General features: G+C 31.0%; 1 protein-coding gene across 1 annotated transcript in view; it reads left to right on the top strand.

Annotated features, from left to right (window-relative positions):
- The window catches only part of LOC129965540 (death-associated protein kinase 1-like), a 112,610-nt gene that overhangs the window by 49,756 nt on the left and 50,532 nt on the right, over positions 1-12,322 (top strand). The window contains exon 2 of the mRNA XM_056079515.1: positions 5,728-5,841. Coding sequence (XP_055935490.1) covers positions 5,728-5,841 — 114 coding nt within the window. The remainder of the gene's footprint in view (positions 1-5,727; positions 5,842-12,322) is intronic.

The raw sequence follows: 12,322 nt of genomic DNA, 5'->3' as shown, positions 1-12,322 counted from the left end.
CGCCTCTCTCAAATATCGCAACTGTCGTAATATTCTAATTCAAAACATAACATTTCTAAACTGTCAAATTCCGGGAGTTTTGCGCAGCTTCGTAATCTGAAGATGAAGCTTTTTGTAAACATTTTCCCAGATTAAAAAATGGCGAGGATTCTTTATCTATGCCATTCATCAATTCGGGACACGCACTGCGCGAAGATCAAAAAACATCAACGGTATTACTGTCATCCTTCATTCATCTCTTTCTGAAAAAGATTGACAATAAATCTGTCACTCCTCGCTTTGAGCGGAAAATTTGTTCTTTTTAATTCTTCTATTCCCGCGCGTCTCGCTGGCTGGCTGGGTTTTCAAGGTGAACAGTGTCACATTCATTTCCGCGCCAAAGGAAATCGTTTGCATATCATAATAAAATTATCGGAAATTATTACCAGTTGCAGCAGTTTTTTTACTTGGAATGCTTTGAATGAGCAGGTGGATTTTATTGGAATTTGAAATAATCCAGCCTGTACATGTGGTACCTCCCTTCACACTGAGTTGCGAAACAGGGATGTCTCTAAAAAAGAACAAGTGGAGTGGTACTTCAACCTGTTGACCTCGAAATTCATTTTGTAGAGATCCGAGGATCATGGCCTTTTAACCTCTGAAGAATGACGAAGTACTCTGAAAACAATCATGATTACTAATCGGCCCTTCTTACAGAATTGATGATGCATTTTGCGTAGTTGTTAGATGGGTGTCATTAAAAACTGAAGGAGTTCTTTTCCAAAGGAGAACAAATGAAGAGATTTCACAACAGAATATTAAGTAATATCCCACGCTATAAACCTCAATTCAAAAGTAACAGAAAACACTCAAGAACCATTTATATCAGATTCTTTCTTGTGAAGCAGACAAATAATATCTTTTCCAGAAATGTCTATTCAATTAAATAATAATTAATTACTCAGATTTCTTTCTTGACATATTGCTAAATACACTGAGCGTGCGTGCTGTCCCCTCGATGTGAACAATGTGGCACGATTTTTGAAAAGCATGGTAGTACAGTAGTAAGAATTATGTATATATTTCATTCTCTCTCCTTTTGACTCATAAGATCTGATAAATTTTATAATTTTGAAGTCAAAATCACAAACCAGATTCCAACTATCTAATCTGTGATTTTTGAATAATTGTTTTGACATGCAAAAAAATTGACAGACTGAATTCTTTGTCGAATTCGATCCGAAATATGATTGATAAAATTAAATGCCAGATTTCCTTTCTTGTTCGTTGCAATTTTAGAGTTCAATTTAATCAATTCATTAAATCAATTCGCAAAACGATCCATTTTATATTTAACTTCGTTGTAGAAAGTCAAGTATACATTTTGGGTTTTATACCGTTGATTTATTTCGTCTAAAATTTAATACAAACGAACAATTTTGGAAGTCAGTGTTCAGGACAATGTCATACAACAATCTTTATTTATACGTTTGCGTTCACTTGCACTCGGATATATAAAAATGCAGATAGTTTACACTATTTTGCATTGAGTCCTAAATTAGATACAAATGTGCAATTTTGAATTAACAATCTTACACTAAAATTCAGCTATCTCATTTAGCATAGACTAAAATTCAAATATCTAATTAAACTATCAGCTTCAATCTAAATATCAATCCAGTGCCTCGTTTTTGTTTCAATTAACTTATAACCTGGACTGATAGGAATCTATATAGGAATAGCTGATAGAATGCCACAGTTTTGATAAATAGTAGGTTTGGTTTTGGTTGCCAAATTTCTTCTATCTAGTTCTTTCTGTTTTTTATTAGTCGTGTTTTCAGCCAATTGGACATATTTAAAAAAAATGTTTCCAATGAAATGTGGGATGTGTGGGATTTTTATTCAACATCAAAATCGAGAGGGAAGGTTTCGGCAATTAACATACTTTATCTTCGTATGTTCAGTATATGAAAAAATAAAAATAAATAAAAATTTTATTAGTTCTTGATCAGTTTAAAAAATTTTTTTACTATAGTAATCTAATTATAACAGGGTGATTAAAAAAAATTTGCTCCAAAAACAAAAATGGGGTAACAAATATATCACATTGAAAACAGAATGGAAAACGTTGTGATACAAATAATATACTACCTTATTTGAAAGAGTAGAATATGTTGTAAAATAAGTGAATCATCAAAATGTGTTGATTACATGCATCATATCAAAACCGCTTTCCATAATAAATTCGCAAACTTTGTTTTAATGGAAATTTGCACTATAAGAATATCAAAAGTGATTTCTAGCATTCCTTTTCTTAAAGGGGATTTCAAAACAAATTTTTTAAAAACCATTTTGAGATAATTTTACTTTTCTAAAGTTAATTATAGAAATATTCAGCCCTCTGAAAATATTCACTACTTTTACTATCCTTGATAAAATCATTACTGGATTAAACAGCTTCCATTTTCTGTAAAGCTTCTTAATGATTTAAAATGCATACTTCGCCAGCTGAAGGTGATTTGAAAGTCATTCAGTACCAGAACGATGGAAAGATTGTTAGCTTAGAAGCCAAGGTTTCGGGTCAAATAACAATAGCTGGTTAGAAAATAATTTTGAATTTACAATCGGACAACTAATCGGTATAAAAAAAAATGGTATTGTTTCATTTCGAGGACAACCCACTAACTTATCGCAGAAATCGGTGACTTATTTTATAATTGAAACTATTACTATGAAATAAAATTGAGACATTGTTAAGAGTCTCTATATCCGAACAGTTTAACAAGATTAAATTATAAATGCAGCAGTCACACATTCTGAATTTTATAAATTTAATCACAGAATTCCTGATAAATATCTTAAATTGCCCTGAAAAAATATTAAAACATTGGGAGTGGCCTCCTTAAAGCTTTCTTGCGAACTCTCTAATAAAGTTGTTATACTTGAAAATTGAAACTGTACTGCCATAAAAGACGGACCTCAATATTCGCCTTACTTTCTTTCGCCACAGAATATCCCCGAACTTGGAATCTCTAGGATTCCCTGTCGGTTGAAAAGATATACTTGGGAAAATTTATCAAGAAAAAAATACACATAAAAAGATATAAAATAAAAATATACACATAGAAAGATATAAAATAAAAATATACACATAAAAAGACAAAATAAAAATATACACATAAAAAGACATGAAATATCATCAATACGTATAAAAAGTAACTATATAGAATATTATAATGATGAAGGAGGTGTTCGGTGGGGAGTATGAGTAGATGAAATCTATTGAAGTTAATATATTCTGGAGAAGAGCTTGGTTGAGAAATGAAGCGAAAATTTATACTGGGCTTGGGTCTGGAGAAATCAATTCCTCGTTCTCTTGTAGGAACCGCACAAGATTTCTAATTTTAACCTTGGACATCTTGTTTCTCATAACGTTGGTCCACAAGATATTTTCTAGGTCGTTTGTGGGTTTTTTTGAGATGATGAGAGGGCAGCTAGTGGCATAATGAAGGGGATCGCCTACTTCGCAGCAGCCACATTGATCCGAACCTTTAATATTGAATCTCTTGAAATATGAAGGGAAAGGGCCATGGCCAGTTGTAAAGATAATGTCAAGCCTGTTCCAAGATGATGGGTTAAAAGACACTTTCGAGATGATTTGATGGATGTTTCTACCAGTTGAGCCATTGTCCCATTCTTGCCATCGCTGTAGGCTCAATTCATTTAGAATACTTTTCAGATGGCTTTTAGGAGCTGGGTATTGAACGGGCGTATCTGCAGAAATGGCCTGTTTGGCTAGGGAATCTGTAACCTCGTTTCCGTTGTGGCCCACATGTGCTTTAACCCATCCTAACTTAATAAAATGTTGGGGGAGCAGAATGGCTTGAATTTCCTGAACAATTGGGCTTGAGGTGGAAAATGAGTTCATTACTGAAAACATGAATAAATGAACAACATATACTCCCCCCCCCCCATATAAAATTGTGAACATTTGGCAAGGCCATAAATGCACGAGTCCTTAGATTTTTATATTTAGAATCCCGTACATGAATGTTATATGCTTCGTAATAGGGTAGACGGAGGAATGGCGCTTACTAAGTGTACAGCAAATTATAATCGGAGGAGAGATCTCAATTTGTGCTGTAATCTAGCTAATAATTAGAAAAACCTCTCGATATCATCAAAGTTCTGGGGAGGGAAAGGTATTCGTTATTGCTAGAAATATTGTTTTTCACTGTTTTCTTATTATTTCTGGCTTATGCATAAACAGAGATAAATGCCATTTTAGATTAAGTTATAGTTGTACGTATTCTACGAATATTCATTTATTACAACTAAATAAAAACTTTATGATTACGCGTGTCGTGAATTAGGATCGCCTGTCTTATTCTTTTACTTGGGTAATGGCGCCATCAAAATGGAGGCTGTACTACAGAAGAGGCGCAACTCAATAAATCTATTCGGCTACAATATCTTTTAATTACCTTTTCAGATGTTTCGCGTAAGATAAAGAACTACTGAAAAAATACAAATTGGACATATACGTACATTATGAATAAATAAAAAACTTAAAACATCTATAAAGCATATGATGGATAGGATAGCACGGACTTCCGGTTTAATATTCTAAGGACCAATCTAAGAGGGTAGCGCATCTTTCCCGTGATCTGGTCGTCCCGGGTTCGAATCCCGGTTTGGGTATGGTTGTTCTTCATCTATGTCCTATCTATGAGATATGTGAATGTGCCCCCCTGTAAAAAGGGGTTGTGCAAGCAAATGTGTGAGTTTCATCTTCATATGAGCTAGAAGTCAGATTTCTGTGCTCAGGGGTCTTTATCCTCAGAAGTTACTGCATCCCCTTCCGTGGTAACGCGGACACGATATCATTACCAACCTCAGAGACAGTTTGCAGAAAAGAGATTTACAATAATCGATTACCACTTGATACGGTTTCCTCTGATGACGATGATTTATATAAAAAGGACGATGCTTTCGATGTTTTATTTCTAAAATCGTTGAGGTGTGTATTTGTATAGAGTATGGTACAGATGATATGTGGACCTATACGCTTTTTTTATGGCAAATGGGCCCGTTCAGATTGCTGTGTGTTTGATTCTGGTATTTATAGATGCGATTTTTGTCAGGCACAATAGTTTTACTGATGGCTATAAATATGTAAAATATCTCTGAAATAAATTTGTGATGTTTAAGGAATCCGAAAAACATTTAGTTTCTTGTAATATTTATAAAAAGTAATTGCACCACAAAATAATTAAGTTTAACTGATATTTATAATTCCGATTTTATCTGAAGTTTGTTGTTTGCAAGAGTATGGCATTATGATCCAGAGAGTATGGCTGAATTCCCCACTACCAGGCTAATCATGCTTCTAAGTCAAGATTTGAAAACTGCTTAAAACATTTTAAACATATTTAATATGTTAAGGTATAAATATCCAAACTTCTGTTAATGTATAAATAGCCTAGGGCCATGCTTCAATCTACCACTGCATGTTAACATAAAATGGCTCCATTAAATACAAAGTGGTATTAAAAGATTGTAAAAGTAATGCTTTTATAATAGTTTACTGATGGTTAAGTCATTATAATTTAAAATAATTTTATAGCTGTTATTAAAATTGCTTGATAAATGGATCGATTTCACTTTAAAATGCAGCTCAGATTTTTGTAAATAGAAATCTTTATATTTTTGTGCTATACTGACCTTTCTGTGTTCTCTTCTCTGTAGCAAGATGGTAACTTCGTGGTGGAAGCACTCTTCTCAGCAGTGGAGGAAGGCAACATCGCCAGCCTAGAGGAACTCTTCACCATCTCGCACATCGACCCCAACTATTGCAACAAGGTAGGCTCAGATTCAACCAACAGATTTTTTGAAATCCCACTTGAAACCGAACTCGGCCTTTTTATTCTGAACTTTTAAATTATTCTAATACTTTTGTAAGTTATTATTTGACAATTAAATGAAATTTAAAAAATTTAATACGACAAAATTGCATTAAAGTTTTGTATGGATTTAAATGTGAAAAAAGCAGAATAAATAATGTAAAAAATGTTATTCACAAAATACATTCTTATCGAGAAAATTGCTTGCTTGCATTGTAGATTATTCTTTTAAAAATTTCAACAACAATAATAGTATGTTATTGAAATTTTTCATTTGACAAAGTTTAATTTAAGATTTTTAACTCAAATCATTTTGTAGAAATTTCAACAGTTTTTAAAATTTTGTGTAAAAAATATGTTTCCTTACTAAATACTTATATAAGGAATTTTCTGTATGATAAACTCATGACTTAAATTCAAATAATTTTGTTCGAATTTCTTTTACGAGGAAATAAAAAGCATTTAAATATTGGATTTTTGGGTATTTTCCGGAGCTTTCACTTTTCAGTGAGTCAGTTTAGCATCAAAATAAGATTATGTTTAAATTGAATAAAATTAGTGACGGACTCGTGATTTTTTCCCATTTCAAAAACATTCCGAGATATTGCCTGGAATACATCCAACATTAAAGCAGGATGCAGACGACTTTATCAAAAATAAAAACTGGTTTTAACTGGCTCATAAAATTTCACATTTATAAATTATCTTAAGAATCATATTCTCCTTACTTCTGTCAAGTTCTTTTAGAGCAACTTTTAGCCTCGCCAAGTTATTTTTTTTTTTTTTTTTTTTTACTTTTATTTCTGCATAAATATTTTGGAATGGAAAATAAATGATCTTTCAAAAGAGAAAGAAAAGAATGGATTTAAGCGATGCATAAATCCTAAATCAGGTCATGCTCTTTGATACATGTCAAGTACGACTTAACAATATGCATTGGTATCCATTATGTATCATGCATTTGTTCCTTGTAGCTACAAGAACAATTCTTTTACTATTTAAAGAAATTCTTTAAACTTTGCTGCGCTTTTTCTTTGGAAATAAAATTCTTTTTCTTGTATTGGAACGTAATTTTTTTAACTTTTCATGTACGAAATATATAAAATAGTAGTCTAAAAGATTTGAAGCTGAAGCTTTGATGAAATTCCCTGATTCAGACATCCCTTATTTCGGAAAATATACGGAAAATATTCGGAAAATAACTCAAAAATGCTCTGAGATAGACGAATAAAATTAAGATAACTAACAAATGCCATTATCCTTATTTCTTATTTCGAAATCCCTTATTTCGAAAAATATAGTTTAGGAACTACTTGTCTGTGAACAAAATAACTCAAAAATGCTCTGAGATAGACGAATAAAATTAAGACAACTAACAAATGCTATTATCCTTATTCCTTATTTCGAAAAATATAGTTTAGGAACTACTTGTCTGTGAACAAAATAACTCAAAAATGCTCTGAGATAGACGAATAAAATTAAGATAACTAACAAATGCTATTATCCTTATTCCTTATTTCGAAAAATATAGAACTACTTGTCTGTGAACAAAATAACTCAAAAATGCTATGAGATGGACGAATAAAATTAAGATAACTAACAAATGCTTTGAGATAGACAAATAAAATTAAATTTTAGCTTCTTAATTGTAGATCCTATAAAATTTTATTCGTTTAAATATATATATATATATATATATATATATATATATATATATATATATATATATATATATATATATATATATATATATATATATATATATATATATATATTGATCGTCAGTCGTATGCATCTAAAGGCGATAATTCAAAATTTAGACATTAAGACTTAAGTAAAGGAAATTTGATGTATTTCACTCAGGGAACTCTGATTTGGCCTAAGCTGAACTATAGGAACTAAGAAATAAATAGCAAAATTAAGAAATAAATAAAGTTTAAAAATAAGAAATTATGTAATAGAAATTGCAAATAAAAATAAATAAATACATAAATAATATAAAAATTAGCAGTGCATATGTAACAAAAGATAATAGATAATTTTGAAAAATAATAAGGCTAAAAGAAAAAAAAAATTATTTTAAGTAATAAAATAAATTTAAATAAAAAATTTAAAAATAAATAAAAAAAAGTAAATTAGTATATACAAATACATAATACAATTAAATACGTCAGAGGAGGAATAAGTGAAGTTGATTCATTTGGTTGAATTTAGTCGCCAATGTATATTTAATGTGTTTACACTAAAGAACTTGTTTGTGTAAATTTGGTATATGATCTTTTGTTTAAACTTGTAGTTCTCTAAAATTTTGGGTTTTAATCATAAAGAAAACGGTGTCCTTCACGATACTACGAATCACAAAACACTCATATATGAAAATAACAATCTGAGCATTCCTGGCGTACTTGGCCTTGACGAAATTCCACAATATTTTATGGCATGAGAGAGGTGATATCAACTTTATTAGGGAGTACGCAAAAAGCATTTTGGGACACTATTCCTGCTGCTTTAAATAACTATTTTTATATTTTTTTATGTCATGTTTCGTCATATGTAATATCATAAGAGTAACGTTAATTTACGCTTTATGAAGCTTTTGTTTAATTTCATATTTAATTAATTTTAAAGAATAATTTGTTAGACTTATTTTTTCTTTTTTATAAGTGAATCAATACATACATACACTAGTATGTTGAAAATAATACGTACTGGACTAGTATATTGGAAATAAATACATACACTAGTATGTGTATGCATGGAAGACCTTTGTTTAGCATAGCGTCTCGCAATGAATGTTTTTAATAACGTAATGAAATGGAAATTTAAAATACTTTCGGGCTACAACTGCTTTCAATTAAAAGAGGCAAAAAGTGACAAAAAATTTCAAGATTTTCCCCCGTCTGGAACTATTTGCAGAAAATGTAAATTCATGACCATAACACACACACACACACACACACACACACACACACACACACACACACACACACACACACACACACACACACACACACACACACACACACACACACACACACACACATATATATATATATATATATATATATAACAGCTTTGTCTTTTGAGTAGCCCAACAATTTTTAGTTGCTATAATCTGTATTGTATTTTATTCACGGATATTGCCATCATATCTTTTTCTAAATGAACATGTATTAAACATGAGATGGTTTTGTTGGAGAAATATGAAAGCATACTTGAAATCATAAAATAGCGAAAGAAAAAAAAAATTCAAGAAAGTGAGATCTGTCATGGATTGTTGGCTGAGTGCCAGAATTGAGTTGCAAAAGTTTTTGCCTTGTTCAACTCAAAAGGGGAAAAAGTCTTGCATTACGATTCTTGGTCTGTCATTTTGCGATACATAGTGTGAGAATTTTGAATGCTTTCGGGTGCATGCGCTCCAAGTTCCCACTTTTTAATTCCTTTTTTGCTTATTATTGTCAACTTGCTTATAATTATTAATATTATGATTTCCTTTTCATTGTTTATCTAACTTTTAGCTCAAAAGAAATATCTAAATAATAATAAAAGCCGGAGACTGAACTTTAAAAAAAATATCAGAGACACTACAGCTTTAATGGATGTGCTGCCATTATGTATTATACATGTCACATGGAACACTTTGTTGCATTACTGAATATCACAATGTTATACGATCTTAAATTAACACCTTTTCTTAAAGCTTTCTTTAACTTTTAAGTTAAAAGTTTCCATACAAAAAATCATTCTTATTAATTGAATCATTTATATTAATTTTCTATTAAATCGAAATTTTACTGAATTTTAATTAACTGTTCATTTTAAAATCAATAATTTCTTTAGGTTTATAGAAACTTATTTTAAACGCTTTATTTTGTTCTTCTTTAGTAATATCATAGCTTCTACATCAGGGGTGGCGAACCTTTAAGGATCATTTTTTCTAAAGAAATGTTCAATGAGGTATAGACGTGCCATCAAATAATTTTGACTTGTGATGATTGGGAAAATAATAAAACTGAATTATAACAACTCAAAACTCTTTTATTTACTACGAAAAAATACATTTTACACTGTATAGTAGTAAAGGTTTTAGTTATAAGTGTAATTCAAATTAAAGTAATATTAGTATGGCTTCTGTTGATGTAGATTAAATGACAAATATCTTATATTAGTATTATAAGATGTTGCTTTTAGCAGAATGCCTTCTGAATTGGGAGTTATCTGCCAAATGGTTTCTAAGCGAATCTTTAATGTTATTCATCTCTGTAAATAATGACTCGCCATCATAGGTAGATGAAAATCTGGTTAAAATAGCGTGAGTCAGCTTCTTCAAACAGTTCAATACGTCTGGAATCGAATTCCATGTTTTCAAAATTTTGTTATTGCCATTTTTAGTTACATTGCTTCTTAATCTTTCTGTTTCAATCTATTCCAACTTTTCTGTTGTTTGAATAAATTTTTAAATCCATATTGAACTAAATTGGAAATCAATCAGTTGTATTTCAAATTCTTCAATTTCTAACCAATCGAATTGGGACAAGTTCAGTTTATCCAATGTAGTCACATCGGAGTACATAATAAACTTCCGATAATTCTTTGAACTGAGAAAATCTCGCAGAAAATTTCTTGATTAAAAAATCAATTACCGAAATAAATTCTTCAATAACTTTTTCTTCGTCTGGTTTCTCATGTACATCTAACTCTGATATATAATATTGATATTCTTTTTCAAGTTTGGAAAGTGATATTTTTGATATTTTTTTTCAAGTTTGTAGTTTTTTGTAATAATATCGTTTCTGAAAACACGCAGTTTAGCGACAAAAGCGCGAATGAAATTCATCATGACGACATTTTTTATTTTTGTGCTTTGAAGCTTTACGTTCAATCATTGAAATGATGGCATATGTCTGTAAAAAACATCCATTTTGAAAACCACATAATATCCAACAACTGTGGATATTGTTCAATTTCCCCCTCATTTTGCAGAAACAATCTGATTTCTTCCAAGCAGTCAACAAACCTTTGAAGTACGTTCTCGCGGCTCAACCAGCTAACATTATTATACATTAGTAAACCATTATACACCGAATTGACTTCATCCAACAAAGCCTCAAACTTTCGCTCATTTAAAGCCTGCGACGATATGAGGTTGACTATTTTTGTGACTAACGCCATTACATTATGAAAAGATGTTAAACCACTCTTAGGACACAAGTCTTGTTAGTGAATAATTCAATGGAATTCCAGAATTGAATATCCTGCGTCTGTTTGAAGTAAATTTATGAAGTTGTTTTTATTTATTTATTAATATTTTTTTGCCCACCATATTTGGAGCACCATCAGTTCTTACTGAAACAATTCTTTTCAAATCAATTTCTTTTTCAGCACACGAATTTTTTTAACAGCTTTACAAATATCTGTGATCTTTGTAGTTGTTAGTAACGATGTTATTGCAATTAATTCTTCCTTAATAACATTTCCTACAAAATATCGAGCAAAAATAGCTAAACGTGCAGATTTAGTGATGTCAGTACTTTCGTCAAGACACGGTGATATAAAAGGAGCGCAGTTAATGTCATCTGTTACATTTCCGGGCAGTTTTAAGATTCTTTCATTTATTGTGTTTCTGGATAAAGGGATATCTTTGATGCGCTGAATTATCTTACCTTTATTACCAAAATTCTCAAAAAGTGAGGACACGCATGTTAACCAGGCTTCCTTCAAAAACTCGACCTCTTGAAAAGGCGATCAATGGCATTTGCAACCGAGTAACTTGCCGCGCTCATATGACAATATTTGTTAACATATTTAATCATAGACGTCGATTGTTTAATTTTGTCTTTTATTCACTTGCAGGGAATGAGAATAGGCGCACAGCGACCGATCACTTGCATTTGTTAGTAATACTTCATAGTGAACTTTGTTATTTTGAACTAAAAGGCAAACCGTTTTGATCAGTGAGGTGCCCAAAATATTCTGCTACGTGGCATCAATGACACGCGTGCCGCTGGTTCGCCATCCCTGTTCTTAATAAAGTTATTTCAATCATTTTTGATATATTCCATAATGTTTCAGTAGTTCCACTCAAAATGCTTGGTTGAATCCTTTAAAAAAATCTTATTTAATTTCATTTATTTATTCTTCAGAAATTCTGTGTTGGATCTCAAATAAGTAAAAACAAACCTAAATTTTTCCAAATGAATGTTGTCCCGAATAACCAAAAATGATTTCCAGAAGTATTTAGAAATATTAAAAAACTAAAAAACAAGCTGTAATGATAGCAGAAGTGGAGAAAAGAGAAATTAATTGCCGATTATTTCAAAGAATTTCCTGTATAAAGAATTTCCATTCCTGTATACACGGATGATTCCAAAGCCGAGTCTCATGTTGGTTATGCTTTTGCTTGTGAGAATGTAGTTGTAGGTCAGAAATTGCACGAATTT

The sequence above is a fragment of the Argiope bruennichi genome, chromosome 4 (assembly GCF_947563725.1).
Source record: "Argiope bruennichi chromosome 4, qqArgBrue1.1, whole genome shotgun sequence".
NCBI classification, from domain to species: Eukaryota; Metazoa; Arthropoda; class Arachnida; order Araneae; family Araneidae; genus Argiope; species Argiope bruennichi.
Note: the sequence above shows the minus strand (reverse complement) of the source record. Positions and strands in the feature narration are given on the sequence as shown.